General features: G+C 73.4%; 1 protein-coding gene across 1 annotated transcript; it reads right to left on the reverse strand.

Moving 5' to 3' along the window:
* Positions 1-124: 124 nt before the first annotated feature.
* Positions 125-16,906, reverse strand: LOC123368472 (eukaryotic translation initiation factor 3 subunit C-like). The gene is made up of 21 exons (XM_045013285.1): positions 16,766-16,906; positions 16,362-16,472; positions 15,780-15,845; positions 14,584-14,773; positions 11,825-11,950; positions 11,679-11,733; positions 11,490-11,602; positions 9,139-9,266; positions 8,667-8,808; positions 8,154-8,257; positions 7,381-7,522; positions 6,919-7,044; positions 6,462-6,555; positions 6,002-6,189; positions 5,109-5,333; positions 4,221-4,584; positions 2,601-2,760; positions 1,886-1,951; positions 1,716-1,803; positions 1,013-1,175; positions 125-285 (listed from the first exon to the last, which is right to left on the reverse strand). The coding sequence occupies exons 2-21, from the start codon at positions 16,457-16,459 to the stop codon at positions 200-202; spliced, it is 2,724 nt and encodes a 907-aa protein (XP_044869220.1). The 5' UTR covers positions 16,460-16,472; positions 16,766-16,906; the 3' UTR covers positions 125-199.
* Between the last annotated feature and the right edge of the window lie 1,193 nt (positions 16,907-18,099).

An 18,099-nucleotide genomic window follows, 5' to 3' on the forward strand; every position in this document is an offset into this window, starting at 1 on the left:
CCCGGCAGCGTGGGAGGGTGAAGGGGGGCGGCGCCCGGCTGGGCCAATCCTGTGGGGCTGCTGGCGGCGGCTTCCCACCCTCTGGGTCCAGCCCCCCCAGGAACTCCAGGCCGCGTCTCCTGCTCACACTGTTTATTCCAGGTCCAATACAGTGCAGGCCGCCCCTCCCCCCCCGGCGAGGACCCAGGCGTCCGGGCGCTCAGTAGTTGGCCTGTCGCTCCTGCTGGCGGTAGCCGCCCCGGCGCATGTAGCCGCCCTCGCTCTTGCGGTAGCCGTCCTTCTGGTCTGGGGGAGAGGGGGGTTACAGCAGCCAGGCCATGGGGAGCTGGCATGCAGCCCGGGGCCTGGGGGGGTGTCGGTGTGTAAGGGAGGGGGGATGTGGGGCAGGCCGTGGGGCAGACACTCACCCCGGGAATACCCGCCCTGGGAAGAGGGGGGTGTCAGGGAGGGTTTGGGGCAGGCTGTGGGGGGCAGACAGTCACCCCGGGGCATGGGGGTCTGGGGGTGTGTCGGTGTGCAAGGGAGAGGGGGCGTGGGGCAGGCTATGGGGGGCAGTCACCCGCAAGTACCCGCCATAGGTGCCCTGGGGGGTGTCGGTGTGTAAGGGAGGGGGGGATGTGGGGCAGGCTGTGGGGCAGACACTCACCCCGGGAGCACCCGCGCTGGGAGAGTGTGGGGCAGGCCGTGGGGCAGACACTCACCCCGAGACTACCTGAGCTGGGGGAGTGTGGGGCAGGCCGTGGGGCAGACAGTCACCCCGAGAGTACCCGCGCTGGGGGAGTGTGGGGCAGGCCGTGGGGCAGACCCTCACCCCGGGAGTACCCGCGCTGGGGGAGTGTGGGGCAGGCTGTGGGGCAGGCCGTGGGGCAGACCCTCACCCCGGGAGTACCCGCACTGGGGGAGTGTGGGGCAGGCTGTGGGGCAGGCCGTGGGGCAGACCCTCACCCCGGGAGTACCCGAGCTGGGGGAGTGTGGGGCAGGCCGTGGGGCAGGCCGTGGGGCAGACACTCACCCCGGAAGTACCCGCCGTAGCTGCCCTGCTTGTGGTCGAAGACGCGCTCGTTGTTCTCCACCAGGTTCCCCAGTTTCTCGGCCAGCTGCAGGGCCATGTTCTGCAGGGCGGTCGGCTCCGTGCGGTGCATCACCACCGTCTGCGTGGGCTGGTCCAGCGAGGCCTGCGGGGCCGGGGGTCAGCGTGGGGCCGGGGCCCCCCCAGCTACCCCCTCAGCCCCCCAAGTGCACTGCATCCCCCCCCCAGCCCGGCCCGGGCGGTGCATCACCACCGTCTGCGTGGGCTGGTCCAGCGAGGCCTGCGGGGCCGGGGGTCAGCGTGGGGCTGGGGCCCCCCAGCTACCCCCCAGCCCCCCAAGTGCCCTGCATCCCCCCCCCAGCCCGGCCCGGGCGGTGCATCACCACCGTCTGCGTGGGCTGGTCCAGCGAGGCCTGCGGGGCCGGGGGTCAGCGTGGGGCCGGGAGACCCCCCCGCTACCCCCTCAGCCCCCCAAGTGCCCTGCGTCCCCCCCCAGCCCGGCCCGGGCGGTGCATCACCACCGTCTGCCTGCGGGGCCGGGGGTCAGCGTGGGGCTGGGGGCCCCCCCAGCTACCCCCTCAGCCCCCCAAGTGCCCTGCATCCCCCCCCAGCCCGGCCCGGGCAGTGCATCACCAGCGTCTGCCTGCGGGGCCGGGGGTCAGCGTGGGGCCGGGGCCCCCCTCACCATGAGCTCCTCGTTGATGATCATCTTGCTGATGATGCTGTGCACCGTGGGCAGGTCCAGCTGGAACATGTCCGACAGGATCTCCATGCTGGGGGGCAGAGAGGAGGGGCTTAGCGACAGGCCCCGCCCCCCACGCCCAGGCCCCGCCCCTGCCCCAGGCCCCGCCCTACCTGATGGAGTCATAGACGCTGCTGTAGGTGAAGAGGTAGGTGCGCAGCGACTCCTCCTGGATTTTCCTGCAGGGGGCAGCAAAGAGGGCGTGGTCAACGCAGGCTCCGCCCCCTGCTGAGCTCAGGGCACCGCCCACAGTGGGAAATCCCATCGCTGGGTATGGGACCCTTCCCCCTCCCTGCATGGGACCAACCAGCCCCCCACCCCCACCCGTAGCCCCCAAACCCCCACCCCTGCTCCCCACCCCCCAGCTCCTGCTCTCCCTGCATGGGACCAACCAGCCCCCCCCCGTAGCCCCCAAACCCCCACCCCTGCCCCCCAGCCCCTGCTCTCCCTGCATGGGACCAACCAGCCCCCACCTGTAGCCCCCAAACCCCCATCCCTGCCCCCCAGCTCCCGCTCTCCCTGCATGGGACCAACCAGCCCCCCCGCTCCCATCCCCTCTGCCACCCCAGAGCCCCCACCTGTAGCCCCCAAACCCCCACCCCTGCCCCCCAGCTCCCGCTCTCCCTGCATGGGACCAGCCCCCGCTCTCCCCGCCCCCACGCACCGGACCAGCCCCCGCTCTCCCCGTCCCCACGCACCAGACCAGCCCCCCCGCCCCCGCTCTCCCCGCCCCCACGCCCCGGACCAGCCCCCCCGCCCCCACGCCCCGGACCAGCCCCCCCGCCCCCACGCACCGGACCAGCCCCCGCTCTCCCCGCCCCCACGCACCGGACCAGCATGGTTCGCACTTTGTCGGCCTCGGGGAACAGGTCCCAGACCTTCCCGTTCATCTTCTCGTTGATGATGAAGCGGTGGCAGGTTCGCCAGTCGCCCATTTTCATGGCCTTGGACGCCGCCACCACGTGCTCCCGCATCGACTCGGGGGGGCCTGGGGGGGGGGAGAGCAGGCGCTAGGGGGCCGTTCCCCTGGCTCCCATCCGGCCCGGGGGGGGGGGGGCTGCTCACCTGCCGCTAGGATGCTAGAGGGGAGCAGCCTGTGACGGAGTGGGGGGGGTTCTGGGTTTCCCAGGGGCCGCATGCAGGGGGGTGGGACTCAGTGTCCCGGGTGTCACCGGTGTAACGAGGGGAGGGGAGAGGGAGTTTGTTGGGACACAGGACCGGAGAGGGACTCGGGACCCCGGCCCGGCCTGGAGGATGGAGACCCCAGCGACCGGTGACCAGGTGACCCGGAGACCCAGCTCAGGAGTCGCAGCCGGTTCTGGCCAGTGGGGACAATGGGCTGCGGGGAGAGGACCCCGGTGACCTGACCAGCCAGCTCCAGCCAGAGGGGGGCTGAGAGCAGAGGAGACCCAGGCCTGCCTGTTTACGACCCTGTGTCCCTGGAGAGAAGCCAATGGACAGAGGGGGCCTGGGGCCGGGGGTATTGGAGGCCCAGCTGGGAGCAGGGGGGCTCGGGGCTGGAGGGGGGAGCAGGCAGAGCCCCCCTGGCTGCAGGGGGACTGGGATGTGCTGGGCTGAGGGAGGCCAGGCCTGAGGCCGGAGAGTTTCCTGTGCTGGGTTCAGCTCTCAATAAACCTCCTGTGTTACGTTGGGGGAGAGGCGCTGGGGGCTAGAGAACAGGGCGGGGGGGGGGGGGATCGTCCCCTTCGGGGGTTAGGAGGCCCGGGGGACCCAGAGCGAGGGGACTCCCGGGGGGGCCCACGGCAGAGACAGACGTGCTGAGGCTCAGAGAGGTGCAGCTCCAGGAGATGGAGGGGCCTGACCCCGGGAGAGAGGCCCCCCGAGAAGGGCTGTCGCACTGGAAGGGGCCCCCCCCCCGGACCGCACGGGGCCACGCGTGGGCACCATCTGTGAGTCCGTGACACAGCGTGGCTGGCTCTGGGGGCCCCACTGTCGGCCATAGGACCCCGCTGGGGTGACAGGGCCCCGCTGGCGCAGCGATTGGGGGCTCGGGGCAGTGCACAGGTGCCTGGCTGACCAGGGAGCACTCAGCCAGCAGGGGCCAGCGCTGCGCTCCTGGGGCCGGCCGGGGCAGCGTGGGCATCCGTGGGGGGTACAGGGCAGCATGCAGCTTCCCATGGGGGATGCGGGTGCCCACGGGGCAGCGTGGGGGCCGAGAAGGGTGGGAGGTGGGGGCCGTGGGTCAGGGCCCTGGGGGGGGACAGAGCGGGATGCGAGGGGCAGTGTGGGGGGGACGGGGGGCCCGGCACTCACCCAGCAGGGGCTGGCGCTCGCCCACCCGCAGCTGGTGGTGGAACTGCTTGCTGATCACGCGGCGCCGGGCGGCCGCAGGGGGGACGAGGCAGGACAGGGGGCACGGGGCGGGATGTGGGGGGCACAGGGCAGCGCGGGGGGCACGGGGCAGGCCGTGGGGGGCCCGGCACTCACCCAGCAGGGGCTGGCGCTCGCCCACCCGCAGCTGGTGGTGGAACTGCTTGCTGATCATGCGGCGCCGGGCGTCGAACTCGTGGGCGGCCATGTAGGGGATCTCCAGCAGCATGGCGGCCACCAGGTAGACGCACTCGAGCAGCTCCAGGTTGATGTGCATGTGGAAGGGCACCTGGCGCCGCTTCTCCACCTTCTCCTGCTCCTGGTTGCGCTCCTGCAGGCTGCGCATCAGCAGCCCCTGGCCCAGCAGCTCCTTGGCGCGGCCGGACGACTGGATGTCCAGCAGCGCGTTGTGCGCGTCCTTGATCAGCCCCTGCCGGAAGGCGCAGATCCCCAGCTGCACCATGGTGCGGTTGTACAGGATCTGCGGGGAGGGGGGAGCGTCAGCCCGCGCTGACCCCCGGCCCCGCGCCGGCCTGCCCCCCACGGCCCCGCGCCGCCCCCACGGCCTGCCCCCGGCCTGCCCCGCGCGGGCCCCCGGCCCCGGCCTGCCCCCCGGCCTGCCCCCCACGGGCCCCCGGCCTGCCCCCCACGGGCCCGCGCCAGCCCCCGGCCTGCCCCCCACGGCCCCGCGCCGCCCCCCGGCCTGCTCCCCCTGGCCCCGCGCCGCCCCCCGGCCCCGCACCGCCCCCGGCCTGCCCCCCACGGCCCCGTGCCAGCCCCCGGCCTGCCCCCCACGGCCCCGCCCTGCCCCCCACGGCCCCGCCGGCCCCCGGCCTGCCCCCCACGGCCCCGCGCCGGCCCCCGGCCTGCCCCCCACGGCCCCGCCCTGCCCCCCGGCCTGCCCCCCACGGCCCCGCGCCGGCCCCCGGCCTGCCCCCCACGGCCCCGCGCCGGCCCCCGGCCTGCCCCCCACGGCCCCGCGCCGGCCCCCGGCCTGCGCCCCACCTGCACCGGGGGGTCGGCGTGCTGGATGTTGTCCTGCAGGTGGGACATGAGCATGAGGTCGCGGGCCTGGAACCAGCGGCTGTGCAGCGCGTGGTGGTAGATGTGGCACAGGATGGCGCAGGTGCGGATCCGGTCCGTGCGGTCCTTGGCGTAGATGTACTTGCAGAGCCGGTCCATGAGCACGGCACTGTCCTCGCCCTCGTTCTCCGCCTGGTCCTGCTCCGACTGCGGGGGGACGGGGTGAGACGGGCCCCCCAGAGCCCCCCCGAGAGCCCCCCCCGTTCTCCGACTGCGGGGGGACGGGGTGAGACGGGCCCCCCAGAGCCCCCCCGAGAGCCCCCCTCGTTCTCCGACTGCGGGGGGACGGGGTGAGACGGGGCCCCCCAGTGACCCCCCCCAGCGACCCCCCGACCGCCCCCTCGTTCTCCGACTGCGGGGGGACGGGGTGAGACGGGGCCCCCCAGCGACCCCCCGACCGCCCCCTCGTTCTCCGACTGCGGGGGGACGGGGTGAGACGGGCCCCCGAGAGCCCTCCTGAGAGCCCCCCCGGCCGCCCCCCTCGTTCTCCGACTGCGGGGCAACAGAGTGAGACTGGCCGGCCTGGAGCCCCCCAGCCCCCCCAAGCATTTTCCTCCAACAGCGGGCCCCAGAGCCTCCCCCCACAACGTCCCCCAGCTGCGGGGGCCTGGCAGGGCCTCACAGGAGGAAAGATGAGATCAGTGTCAGGGAGTCCCCGAAACCTCAATGCTAATGGGAGGTTGGGCCCTCCTGGGGGGCTGGGGGGCTGCGGGGGGGGGGTCAGGGCTGCGGGGGGGGTCGGGACCTTGGCGTCGCCGGCAGGGCCCTCCTGGGGGGTTGCGGGGGGGGGGTCAGGGCCCCGGGGGGGTCGGTACCTTGGAGTCTCCGGCAGGGCCCTGCTCCCGCTGATGCGCCTTGTAGTCGAACTTGTAGTAGGTGTGCAGCACCCGGCGCAGGTACCCGCGGCAGATCTCCTCCGTCGTGCCCTTCTCCTGCAGGTACCTCTGCACCCGCCCGATGATCCCGCACACCCGCCCCTCGTCCTTCAGGTGATCCACGTACTCTGGGGGGGCAGGGGGGTCACACCCCAGCCCCCCCATATCCCGCACACCCGCCCCTCGTCCTTCAGGTGATCCACGTACTCTGGGGGGGCAGGGGGGTCACACCCTGGCCCTCAGCCCCACACCCCTGGTCCCCCGACAGCCAGCCCCCCCCCCCCGGCTCCCATACCCCCCCACCTGCCCCTTGTCCTTCGGGGGCGCCACGCACCCCAGGGGGCAGGAGTTTCCACAGGGTTATTTCCTTCGGAGCGGAGCCCCCCCACGCCCCACTCACCCTGGGAGTGCGGGTCCGTGTTCTGCATGATCTTGGTGAACTCCTCGTCCATGCGCTCCACCAGCGTCAGGATGCAGCCGCGCACCCGCAGGGGCTGGGGGGAGGGGGGGAGTCACCCCTGGATCCAGGCCACCGCCCCCAAGCCCCCGCCGCAGCCCAGAGCCCAGTGCTCAGCCCCCCATTTCGTACTCACTCCCACTCCCCTCCCCTGGTGCCATCCAGTGGCGGGTAGTTCCGCTGGCTCCCTCTCACCAGCATTAGCCACCCCAATGCTCCGGGACGAGCAGCCCCCGGGCGCCGCCCCAGCCCCACCCTCCCGCGGGGGGCGCCGGTACCTGCTCGCCATTGGCCAGGTTCTCCTGCAGCCCCTCCCCCCGTGGGCGCCGCCCCAGCCCCCTCTCCCCCCGCGGGCGCCGCCCCAGCCCCACTCTCCCCCCCACAGGGGGGGGGCCGGTACCTGCTCGCCGTTGGCCAGGTTCTCCGACTCCTCCAGGATGTTCTCCCCGATGAAGATGTTGGGGTTGGCGAACAGCATGTCCAGCAGCTCGTCGATGCTGTCCAGGCACTTCCGCCACATCTCCGGCTGCGCACGGGGGGGGGGGGGGGGGGGGGGGGGCCGCCCCCCCGCGTGTGGGTGCCTGGGCGGGGGCCCCGCCCCCCGCCCAGGCCCCGCCCCTCACCTTCATGTAGGTGGCCAGCCCAGGCCCCGCCCCCAGCCCAGGCCCCGCCCCTCACCTTCATGTAGGTGGCCAGCCCAGGCCCCGCCCCCAGCCCAGGCCCCGCCCCTCACCTTCATGTAGGTGGCCCGGTGGGAGCCCCGCCCCCAGCCCAGGCCCCGCCCCTCACCTTCATGTAGGTGGCCAGGTTGGAGCCCCGCCCCCAGCCCGGCCCCGCCCCCAGCCCAGGCCCCGCCCCTCACCTTCATGTAGGTGGCCAGGTTGGGGTTGTAGTCGTAGAGGGAGGCGACGATGTTGAACTTGATCTTGAGATCCATGGCGAGACCCAGGTTGTTCTCGGCCGCGATGGTCACCAGCAGCTGCAGCAGCTCGATCTGGGCAGCCCTGCACGGCGGGGAGACCGGTCAGCCCCCCCCGGGCCTGCTGGGAACCAGCCCCCCCCCCCGTCAGCCCCCCCCCGGGGCCTGCTGGGAACCGGCCCCCCCCCCCGTCAGCCCCCCCCCCGGGGCCTGCTGGGCACCAGCCCCCCCCCCCGTCAGCCCCCCCCCGGGGCCTGCTGGGAACCAAACCCCCCCCCCGTCAGCCCCCCCCCCCGGGGCCTGCTGGGAACCAGCCCCCCCCCGTCCGCCCCCCCACCGTCAGCCCCCCCCCGGGGCCAGCTGGGAACCAGCCCCCCCCCCCGTCAGCCCCCCCCCCCGGCCTGCTGGGAACCAGCCCCCCCCCCGGGCCTGCTGGCAACCGGCCCCCCCCCCGTCAGCCCCCCCCCCCGGCCTGGTGGGAACCCACCCCCCCCCGTCAGCCCCCCCCCCCCGGGGCCTGCTGGGAACCAGCCCCCCCCCCCGTCAGCCCCCCCCCCCCGGGCCTGCTGGGAACCAGCCCCCCCCCCCCGTCAGCCCCCCCCCCCCGGGCCTGCTGGGAACCAACCCCCCCCCACGTCAGCCCCCCCCCCGTCAGCCGCCCCGGGGCATGCTGGGAACCAGCCCCCCCCAGGCCTGCTGGGAGAAGCGCCGCTCACCGGTCGGTGCCCTTCTTGCCGCGGGCCTGCAGGATCTCGTTCAGCTTCTTCACCACCACGGCGTGGTTGATCTCGGTGCCCTTGGCGAACATCTTGGGCTTCTCCTGTGGGGGCAGAGAGCGGGTCTGGCCTGGGCTTCGGCCTCCCCGCCCCACCGGGGATCTCCCCCCGCCCGGCCCGGCCCCCCGCCCCACCAGGGATCTCCCCCGGCCCGGCCGCCCGGCCCGGCCCCCCGCCCCACCGGGGATCTCCCCCGGCCCGGCCGCCCGGCCCGGCCCCCCGCCCCACCGGGGATCCCCCCCGGCCCGGCCGCCCGGCCCGGCCCCCCCCCCCACCGGGGATCTCCCCCGGCCCGGCCGCCCGGCCCGGCCCCCCGCCCCACCGGGGATCTCCCCCGGCCCGGCCGCCCGGCCCGGCCCCCTGCCCCACCGGGGATGCCCCCCTGCCCGGCCGCCCGGCCCGGCCCCCCGCCCCACCAGGGATCTCCCCCTGCCCGGCCGCCTGGGGTCTCACCTTGACCAGGGGCGCCCCCCCCTTGACCTTCTCCCACTCGCCGCCCTCGTCCTCCTCGTCCTCGTACTTCTTGGCCTTGCGGTCGTGTTTCTTCTTGGCCTTCTCGTCCCGCTTCTTCTCCGTCGACTTCTTGTCCTCGTCCCTGGGGGAAGGGAGCGGGGGATGGGACCCCCACCCGCCAGCCGCCCTCAGGGGACTGGACATGGGACCCAGTCGTCCGGGACAGCTCCTCTACACCCCAGCCCCCGGGAAGGGGACCCAGGCGTCCGGGACAGCTCCTCTACACCCCAGCCCCCGGGAAGGGGACCCAGGCGTCCGGGACAGCTCCCCTACACCCCAGCCCCCGGGAAGGGGACCCAGGCGTCCGGGACAGCTCCTACAGGGAGCCCCACAGCCACCAAGGAAGTGGGGGGGGAGAGTTCAGGCTGAGATTCACTAGGTCCCGCCCCCAGCGCTTGGCCCCGCCCCTCACTTTTTGAGGAATTTGGAGGCCAGCGAGGTGTATTTGCCGTCGTCCTCGTCGGACTCGGAGTCGGTGTCGGAGTCGGATGAGCCCCAGTCCTCGTCGTCGGAGTCAGAGTCCTCCTCCTCCTCCTCCTCCTGGGGGAGACAGAGCACGCTGCCGCTGAGCATGCTGGGAAACGCTGGCACCTGCTGTAGAGCATGCTAGGAAATGCTCCCCCAGCCTGGTGCCTGCTGCTGAGCATGCTGGGAAACACCCCCCCCAGCCTGGCGCCTGCCGCTGAGCATGCTGGGAAACACCCCCCCCAGCCTGGTGCCTGCCGCTGAGCATGCCGGGAAACACCCCCCCCAGCCTGGCGCCTGCCGCTGAGCATGCTGGGAAACACCCCCCCCAGCCTGGTGCCTGCCGCTGAGCATGCCGGGAAACACCCCCCCCAGCCTGGCGCCTGCCGCTGAGCATGCTGGGAAACGCACCCGCCCTCCCCCCGCCTGGCACCCGCTGTGGAGCATGCTAGGAAATGCTCCCCCAGCCTGGCGCCTGCCGCTGAGCATGCTGGGAAACACGCCCACCCTCCCCCCGTCCTGGCGCCTGCTGCTGAGCATGCTGGGAAACACCCCCACCCTCCCCCCTCCTGGCACCCGCTGTGTGGCATGCTGGGAAAACCTCCCCTGGCCGGGCGCCCACCACTGAGCATGCTGGGAAACGCTCCCCAGCCTGGCACGCAGCTGAGACACAGAGTGCAGAGCGCACGGGCGAGCGATGGGAGCTCTCCAGTGGCCGCAGACACACATATTGGGCCAACACCGTTCTGTAGCACACACAACTCCTGGGGGAATTCTGCGCTACTGCCCGGGTACATAATTAATAAACTGCGCATATTTTTCATTTTTTGTGCAGAAAAAAGCTTCTGTCAAAATGTTGCTGCCGTTCCACCTTTTCCCCATCAGGGGGCGCTGTGGTGCTAGAACACAGCAGCAGCTCCCGGCCAGCAAGGGAAGAGAAAGCGCCTGCCTTCTGTGCAGAGGGCCGGGCCAGGAGACGGGGCTATGGGGAGACAGTGTGGGGTGCTGGGGGGTCAGATGGGCTCATAGGGGCTAGTGGGGGAAGGCAGATTGGGGCAGGGGCTGACTGGGAGTGGAGGCACCGGGCCACTGGGGGGAGGGAGGTGCATGGCCACGGTGATCGGGAGGGGGTGCAGAGCTACATAAGGACAAAGAGTGGCTGGGGGAGGGGGCACAGACACCGGGGCACAGGGCAGTGGGGACAGGGTGGCTGAGTGGGGGCAGAGACACACGGGGATGGGGGAGGTGGCACAGGGACACATGGGGATTGGGTGGGGGGCACAGGGACACACAAGTGACGGGAAGGGGGTGCAGAACCACATGGGGCTGGGGGAGGGGCACAGAGACATGGGGACAGGGGAGTGGCTGGGTGGAGACACAGGGACACATGGGGCAGAGTGTGGCTGAGGAGGCACAGAGACACATAGGGACAGGGGAAGTGGGTACAGGGACACATGGGGACAGGGTGGGGGCTGGGTGGGGGCACAGAGACATGGGGCTGGGGGAGGGGGTACAGGGACACATGGGGACAGGATGGTGGCTCCAGCAGGGAGGGGGCACAGAGACACGGGGACATGTGGTGGCTGGGTGGGGGCACAGAGACACACAAGGGACAGGGGAAGGGGGTGCAGAACCACATGGGGCTGGGGGAGGGGGTGTCTGAGTGGGGCTGGAGGGACACGGGGGTGTCAGGGACAGGGCAGATGTGCCTGACTGAATGGGGGGCTGGGATCAGCCAGGGTCTGCACAGGGGAAGCTCCCTAACAATCCCTCCCCGTCCCCCCCAAAACCTGTTCCAGACTTTTCCCACCCACATCCAACAACCCTCCAAGTTCTCAGCCAGGCTCCTTCCCTCTCCCTCAGCTCCTCCGTCCCCCCGACTCCCCCCAGCCTTTGCCCTGCTTCCGAGGGGGGCGGGAAACACGGTCCCCTATGGCAGTTCACAGGGATTATTAGGGGGTTCAGATGCCTAGTAAGGAATCTACTTGTCAGCAGAGGTTCCCTGAGTCCTTCCCGCTGGGCGGTTCCCGACGTACTTGCCGACAGGCATCGGGAAGTAAATTACCAAAGTAACTAAAACAGACGAAATTCTATTGTGTTATTTTGACAAACAAAACAGGAGAATTTTAAAATATTGTGCCCAGAACTTTTACTTTTTAGGCGCCGAATTCCCCCCGGAATAACACACGTGGCCGGAATGAACCTTAACCCCGCGCCCCCCCCCCCCAGGGCAGGCGGGGAACTGCCGCACAAGGGCAATGCCGCCCCCCCCCCCCCCGCACGCCGGGAGCGCCTCACCTCCAGCTTCTTGAGGAACTTGCTGCGTGACTCGCCCGAGGGCTCCTTCTTCTTCAGGAAGGCGGCTGCGCTCATGCCCTCGCCATCATCCTCGTCCTCCGAGGAAGAGGAGCCTGGGGGGAGGAGAGGGGGGGTCAGCGCTGGAGCACAGCCAGCCCCCCTCGCCGCCCCCCCCGGCGCCAGCCTCACCTTCCGAGTCGTCGCTCTTCCTCTCCTCGTCCTCGTCGGCCGACTGCTCGGGGTTCTGGGGGGAGAAGCGGGGTGAGACCCTGCGGGGCAGCCCTGCCCCCCCGCCCCCCCGGCCCCGCCCCCCTGCCCCCCCCCCCCGGCAGCACCTGTCTGTAGCTGGCGATCTGGCTCTCGTAGTCCCGGTTGTACTTGCGGATCTTCTGCCGCAGGGTGCTCAGCGCCTTGGCGTTGTTCTTGTTCATCTTCTTCTTGCCCTCCTTGTCCTCCCACAGCTGGGGGGAGACGGAGCTCAGCGGGGGGGGGGGGCGGCCCTCCCCCCTCCAGTCCTGCGCTGAGCATGCTGGGAAACCGCCCGGGGCACTCGGCCCTGCCCCCCCAGTCCTGCCGCTGAGCATGCTGGGAAACCGCCCAGGGCGCTCGGCCCCGTCCTGCCGCTGAGCATGCTGGGAAACCGCCCGGGGCGCTGGCCCTCCCCCCTCCAGTCCTGCCGCTGAGCATGCTGGGAAACCGCCCGGGGCGCTGGCCCTCCCCCCTCCAGTCCTGCCGCTGAGCATGATGGGAAACCGCCCGGGGCGCTGGCCCTCCCCCCTCCAGTCCTGCCGCTGAGCATGATGGGAAACCGCCCGGGGCGCTGGCCCTCCCCCCCCCCAGTCCTGCCGCTGAGCATGATGGGAAACCGCCCGGGGCGCTGGCCCTCCCCCCTCCAGTCCTGCCGCTGAGCATGCTGGGAAACCGCCCGGGGCGCTGGCCCTCCCCCTTCCAGTCCTGCCGCTGAGCATGATGGGAAACCGCCCGGGGCGCTCGGCCCTCCCCCCCCAGTCCTGCCGCTGAGCATGATGGGAAACCGCCCGGGGCGCTCGGCCCTCCCCCCTCCAGTCCTGCCGCTGAGCATGCTGGGAAACCGCCCGGGGCGCTGGCCCTCCCCCCCCAGTCCTGCCGCTGAGCATGATGGGAAACCGCCCGGGGCGCTGGCCCTCCCCCTCCAGTCCTGCCGCTGAGCATGCTGGGAAACCGCCCGGGGCGCTCGGCCCTCCCCCCCCCCCAGTCCTGCCGCTGAGCATGCTGGGAAACCGCCCGGGGCGCTCGGCCCTCCCCCCCCAGTCCTGCCGCTGAGCATGATGGGAAACCGCCCGGGGCGCTGGCCCTCCCCCCCCAGTCCTGCCGCTGAGCATGATGGGAAACCGCCCGGGGCGCTCGGCCCTCCCCCCCAGTCCTGCCGCTGAGCATGATGGGAAACCGCCTGGGGCGCTCGGCCCTCCCCCCCCCAGTCCTGCCGCTGAGCATGATGGGAAACCGCCCGGGGCGCTCGGCCCTGCCCCCCCAGTCCTGCCGCTGAGCATGCTGGGAAACCGCCCGGGGCGCTGGCCCTCCCCCCCCTAGTCCTGCCGCTGAGCATGCTGGGAAACCGCCCGGGGCACTCGGCCCTGCCCCCTCCAGTCCTGCCGCTGAGCATGCTGGGAAACCGCCCGGGGCGCTGGCCCTCCCCCCCCAGTCCTGCCGCTGAGCATGATGGGAAACCGCCCGGGGCGCTCGGCCCTCCCCCCTCCAGTCCTGCCGCTGAGCATGCTGGGAAACCGCCCGCGGCGCTCGGCCCTCCCCCCCCAGTCCTGCCGCTGAGCATGCTGGGAAACCGCCCGGGGCACTCGGCCCTGCCCCCCTCCAGTCCTGCCGCTGAGCATGCTGGGAAACCGCCCGGGGCGCTGGCCCTCCCCCCCCTAGTCCTGCCGCTGAGCATGCTGGGAAACCGCCCGGGGCGCTCGGCCCTGTCCCCTCCAGTCCTGCCGCTGAGCATGCTGGGAAACCGCCCGGGGCGCTCGGCCCTCCCCCCCCAGTCCTGCCGCTGAGCATGATGGGAAACCGCCCGGGGCGCTCGGCCCTCCCCCCTCCAGTCCTGCCGCTGAGCATGCTGGGAAACCGCCCGGGGCGCTCGGCCCTCCCCCCCCAGTCCTGCCGCTGAGCATGATGGGAAACCGCCCGGGGCGCTCGGCCCTCCCCCCTCCAGTCCTGCCGCTGAGCATGCTGGGAAACCGCCCGGGGCGCTCGGCCCTCCCCCCCCAGTCCTGCCGCTGAGCATGCTGGGAAACCGCCCGGGGCGCTCGGCCCACCCCCCCCCGTCCGGCCGCTGAGCATGATGGGAAACCGCCCGGGGCGCTCGGCCCTCCCCCCCCAGTCCTGCCGCTGAGCATGATGGGAAACCGCCCGGGGCGCTCGGCCCTCCCCCCTCCAGTCCTGCCGCTGAGCATGCTGGGAAACCGCCCGGGGCGCTCGGCCCTCCCCCCCCAGTCCTGCCGCTGAGCATGCTGGGAAACCGCCCGGGGCACTCGGCCCTGCCCCCCTCCCGTCCTGCCGCTGAGCATGCTGGGAAACCGCCCGGGGCGCTGGCCCTCCCCCCCCTAGTCCTGCCGCTGAGCATGCTGGGAAACCGCCCGGGGCGCTCGGCCCTGTCCCCTCCAGTCCTGCCGCTGAGCATGCTGGGAAACCGCCCGGGGCGCTCGGCCCTCCCCCCCCAGTCCTGCCGCTGAGCATGATGGGAAACCGCCCGGGGCGCCCGGCCCTCCCCCCTCCAGTCCTGCCGCTGAGCATGCTGGGAAACCGCCCGGGGCGCTCGGCCCTCCCCCCCCCAGTCCTGCCGCTGAGCATGATGGGAAACCGCCCGGGGCACTCGGCCAGGGGCCCCCATCCCTCCTGAGTGCCACAGGACCCCTCCACACCCCCCTCTGGTTGCTCAGCCCCTGCGTCACCAGGCTGGGACCCCCCAGGGTGCAGGCGGCCCCCCACCTCGTTGAGGTAACCCAACCCCCGCCCCCCGCGGCCCCCCCACCTCGTCGAGGTAACAACCCCCGCCCCCGCAGGCCCCCCCACCTCGTTGAGGTAACCCAACCCCCGCCCCCCGCGGCCCCCCCACCTCGTTGAGGTACTGCTCCAGCTCGGCCAGGATGCGCACGTAGAAGCGGGGGACGCCCTCCTTGTCCACGATGCTCTTGGCCTTCCCGTAGGCCTTGGCCAGCAGCTCGAACTCCTCCAGGCACTTGGTCACGTCCCGGATCTTCATGGCGTTGCGGATCGTCTTGATCAGGTTGGTGAGCTCCTCGAACCTGCGCCGCAGCGGGTCAGGCGGGGGGCGGCCGGCCAGCCCCCCTCCGCCCCACGGTCAGCGCGGGGTCCGGCCCCCCCCGCCCCCGCCCCCACGGTCAGCGCGGGGTCTGGCCCCCCCTCCGCCCCCACCCCCACCGTCAGCCCGGGGTCCGGCCCCCCCTCCGCCCCCACCGTCAGCGCGGGGTCCGGCCCCCCTCCGCCCCACCGTCAGCGCGGGGTCTGGCCCCCCCTCCGCCCCCACCCCCACGGTCAGCCCGGGGTCCGGCCCCCCCTCCGCCCCCACCCCCACGGTCAGCGCGGGGTCCGGCCCCCCCTCCGCCCCACGATCAGCGCGGGGTCCGCCCCCCCTCCGCCCCACGGTCAGCACGGGGTCTGGCCCCCCCTCCGCCCCCACCCCCACGGTCAGCGCGGGGTCCAGCCCCCCCTCCGCCCCCGCTCCCACGGTCAGCGCGGGGTCCAGCCCCCCCTCCGCCCCACGGTCAGCACGGGGTCCGGCCCCCCTCCACCCCCACCCCCACGGTCAGCACAGGGCCCGGCCCCCCCTCCGCCCCCACCGTCAGCGCGGGGTCCGGCCCCCCCTCCGCCCCCACCGTCAGCGCGGGGTCCGGCCCCCCCTCCGCCCCCACCGTCAGCACGGGGTCCGGCCCCCCCTCCGCCCCCGGCCCCACGGTCAGCGCGGGGTCCGGCCCCCCCTCCACCCCACGGTCAGCGCGGGGTCTGGCCCCCCCTCCGCCCCCCCCCCCACGGTCAGCGCGGGGTCCGGCCCCCCCTCCGCCCCACGGTCAGCGCGGGGTCCGGCCCCCCCTCCGCCCCACGGTCAGCGTGGGGTCTGGTTCCCTCCCAGCCCCCCACAGCTGCCCCACCAACAAGGGTCAGTGCAGGATGGGACCCACATTCTCCATTGCAAACCCCCTCATCTACCTACCCCACCTGGCCCCTAATGGGGCAGCTGCAACCCCAGCCTCCCCCAGCGCCCCCTCGGCTCCCAGGAGCCCCCCCACTCACCGCTTGTCCTTGGCGCTGCGCACCACCCGCTTGGTGTCCTCCTCATCCTCGCTCAGCACGATGGGCCTGGGGGGGGCGGGGGTCACACGGGGGCTGCTGGCCCGGCCTCCATCCGCGGGGTCCCTGCCCCGACGGACACCCCACCACCCCTCGCCCCAGAGACACCCCCGGGGAGCCCGAGCGCCCCCCCGCGGAGCCCGAGCCCCCCCCGGCCCCGCCCCCCCCGGACACCCCGTGCGGCCCCCCCAGCCCCGCCCCCCCCGGACACCCCGAGCGCCCCCCCGCCCCCTCCGGACACCCCGAGCGGCCCCCCGCCCCCTCCGGACACCCCGAGCGGCCCCCCGGCACCGCCCCGTCCCCCCGGGGAGCCCGAGCGGCCCCCCCGGCCCCGCCCCCCCGGGGACCCCGTGCGGCCCCCCCGGGGACCCCGAGCGGCCCCCCCAGCCCCGCCCCCTCCGAGCGCCCCCCCGGGGACCCCGTGCGGCCCCCCCGGCCCCGCCCCCCCCGGACACCCCGAGCACCCCCCCGGCCCCGCCCCCCCGGGGACCCCGTGCGGCCCCCCCGGCCCCGCCCCCCGCTCACTTGCTGTAGTTGCCCCCGACGGGTTTGGCCACCAGCTCGTCCCCGGAGAGCGACGACTCCGACTCGCTGTCCGAGCCCGTGGTGAAGAACCGGGACATGGCGCCGGGCGCTCTGCGGGGGGGGGGGGGCGTCACGGGGGGGGCACTGCCCGCGCCCCCCCCGGCCCCCTGCTCCCCCCGCGCCCCCCCGGCCCCCTGCTCCCCCCGCGCCCCCCCCAGCCCCCTCCCCCCCGCTCCCCGCGCCCCCCCGGCCCCCTCCCTCCCGCACCCCTCAACCCCCCCCCGCTCCTCGCGCCCCCCCCCGCGCGCCCCCCCCGGCCCCCTGCTCCCCCTCCCGCGGCCCCCCCGCCGACACCCCTCAACCCCCCCCCCCCGAGCTCCTCGCGGCCCCCCCGCCCCGCTCACCGCGCACGTTGCTGCTACTCGCGTCGGGCCTGCGCTGGCGAAGACAGGAAACGGGAACTGCGCATGCGCGCCAGTAACCGGCTCTGCGATGCGCGCAAAGGATGACGGGAAATGGATCCCCGGGGCGGTGGCGAGCGGGGCACGCTGGGAAGTGGAGTCCCGGGGGAGGAGAGCGGGGCACGCTGGGAAATAGAGTCCTGGGGGGAGCGGGGCACGCTGGGAAGTGGAGTCCTGGGGGGCGTCCCACAGGCTCGGTGCTGGGCCCCCCCCAGCGCAGTGTCTGTCCATGGGCCGGACCCCCAGGGCTCTCGCTCTCCCCCAGGGCCTCCCCCCCTCCAGCCCTGGGCTTCAGGCTCCTGCTCGGCCTGGGCCCTTCCCAGTGCCAGGCTGGCAGCCCCCCCGCGGGGACAGACTCCCCCAGCCAGAGCCCCCCTTAGCGCCGCTGCTCCCCCCCTTGGGTCTCGCCCCCTTGGCTGTGGCCCAGGCAGCTGGCGACACCCCCGCTGGCCTCCACTGCCCCCAGCAGCCTTCCCCGGGGGTCTGAGCTGTGCCACAAGGCACAGCTTGGGGGAAACTGAGGCACACATGGGCCTCAGAACCCTATTACCAAAAATTCCCACGTTGGCACACGGTGCATGATGGGAAATGCAGTCCCAGGGAGCAGGGCAGGATGGGGAGGCCGTGGGGGGAACGGGAGGGGGCAGCATGGGAAGTGAGGGGCTGGGCTGTGGCTTTTCCCTGGGGGGGTTAATCCCCTCCCCCCCATGCCGATATCTGGCATCACACCCCTCCCGCCCCCACGGCCCAGGTGGTGGGGAGAGTCAGGCAGGGGTGCAGGCAGGGACAGATGGATGGACCCTGACCCCCACGTTCAGGGCCCATTGTCCCCCAGAGCGAATCGGGGCAGCTCCTGCCCGTGAACCCCTCGGCCCTGGCCCTGCTGCGGGTTAGCTCCGGTCCCAGACCCCTGCATAGGTCCCAGTCCCGTGCCCCCTGGGGCATGATGGGAAATATGGCCTGGGGGTCGCCCCCCAACTGCACTCCAGCGATGGCAGTGACCGGGGGCTGCAGCAACAGGCAGAGCAGCCTGCAATGGGGCAGGGGGGGCCCCAGTGTGGGATGACTCTGCCCCCAGCCCCCAGCCCCATAACCTCCCGCTGGGCAGTAAGTGACACAGACACAGTGGTAAGGCCCAGAGCCTGCTTGCCGTGGGAACGGGCCCTTTATTGAGAGGGGGCAGCTCCCCCCACATACACCGATGGACCCCATAGACCCCAGCGCCCCACACGCCCAGCCCCCCAGATACCCTATACACCCCAGCCCCCCAGATACCC

Source organism: Mauremys mutica, chromosome 4 (assembly GCF_020497125.1).
Source record: "Mauremys mutica isolate MM-2020 ecotype Southern chromosome 4, ASM2049712v1, whole genome shotgun sequence".
Lineage (NCBI taxonomy): Eukaryota > Metazoa > Chordata > Testudines > Geoemydidae > Mauremys > Mauremys mutica.

Excerpts from the sequence above, each read along its gene's own strand:
- LOC123368472 (XM_045013285.1), bottom strand. The coding sequence starts at position 16,459 with ATGTCCCGGTTCTTCACCACGGGCTCGGACAGCGAGTCGGAGTCGTCG. Across the intron at positions 6,556-6,918 it reads ACCTGGCCAACGGCGAGCAG|CCCCTGCGGGTGCGCGGCTG; the intron begins GTACCGGCCCCC and ends CCCTCCCCCCAG. Across the intron at positions 2,761-4,220 it reads CGAGCGCCAGCCCCTGCTGG|GCCCCCCCGAGTCGATGCGG; the intron begins GTGAGTGCCGGG and ends CCCCCCCCCCAG.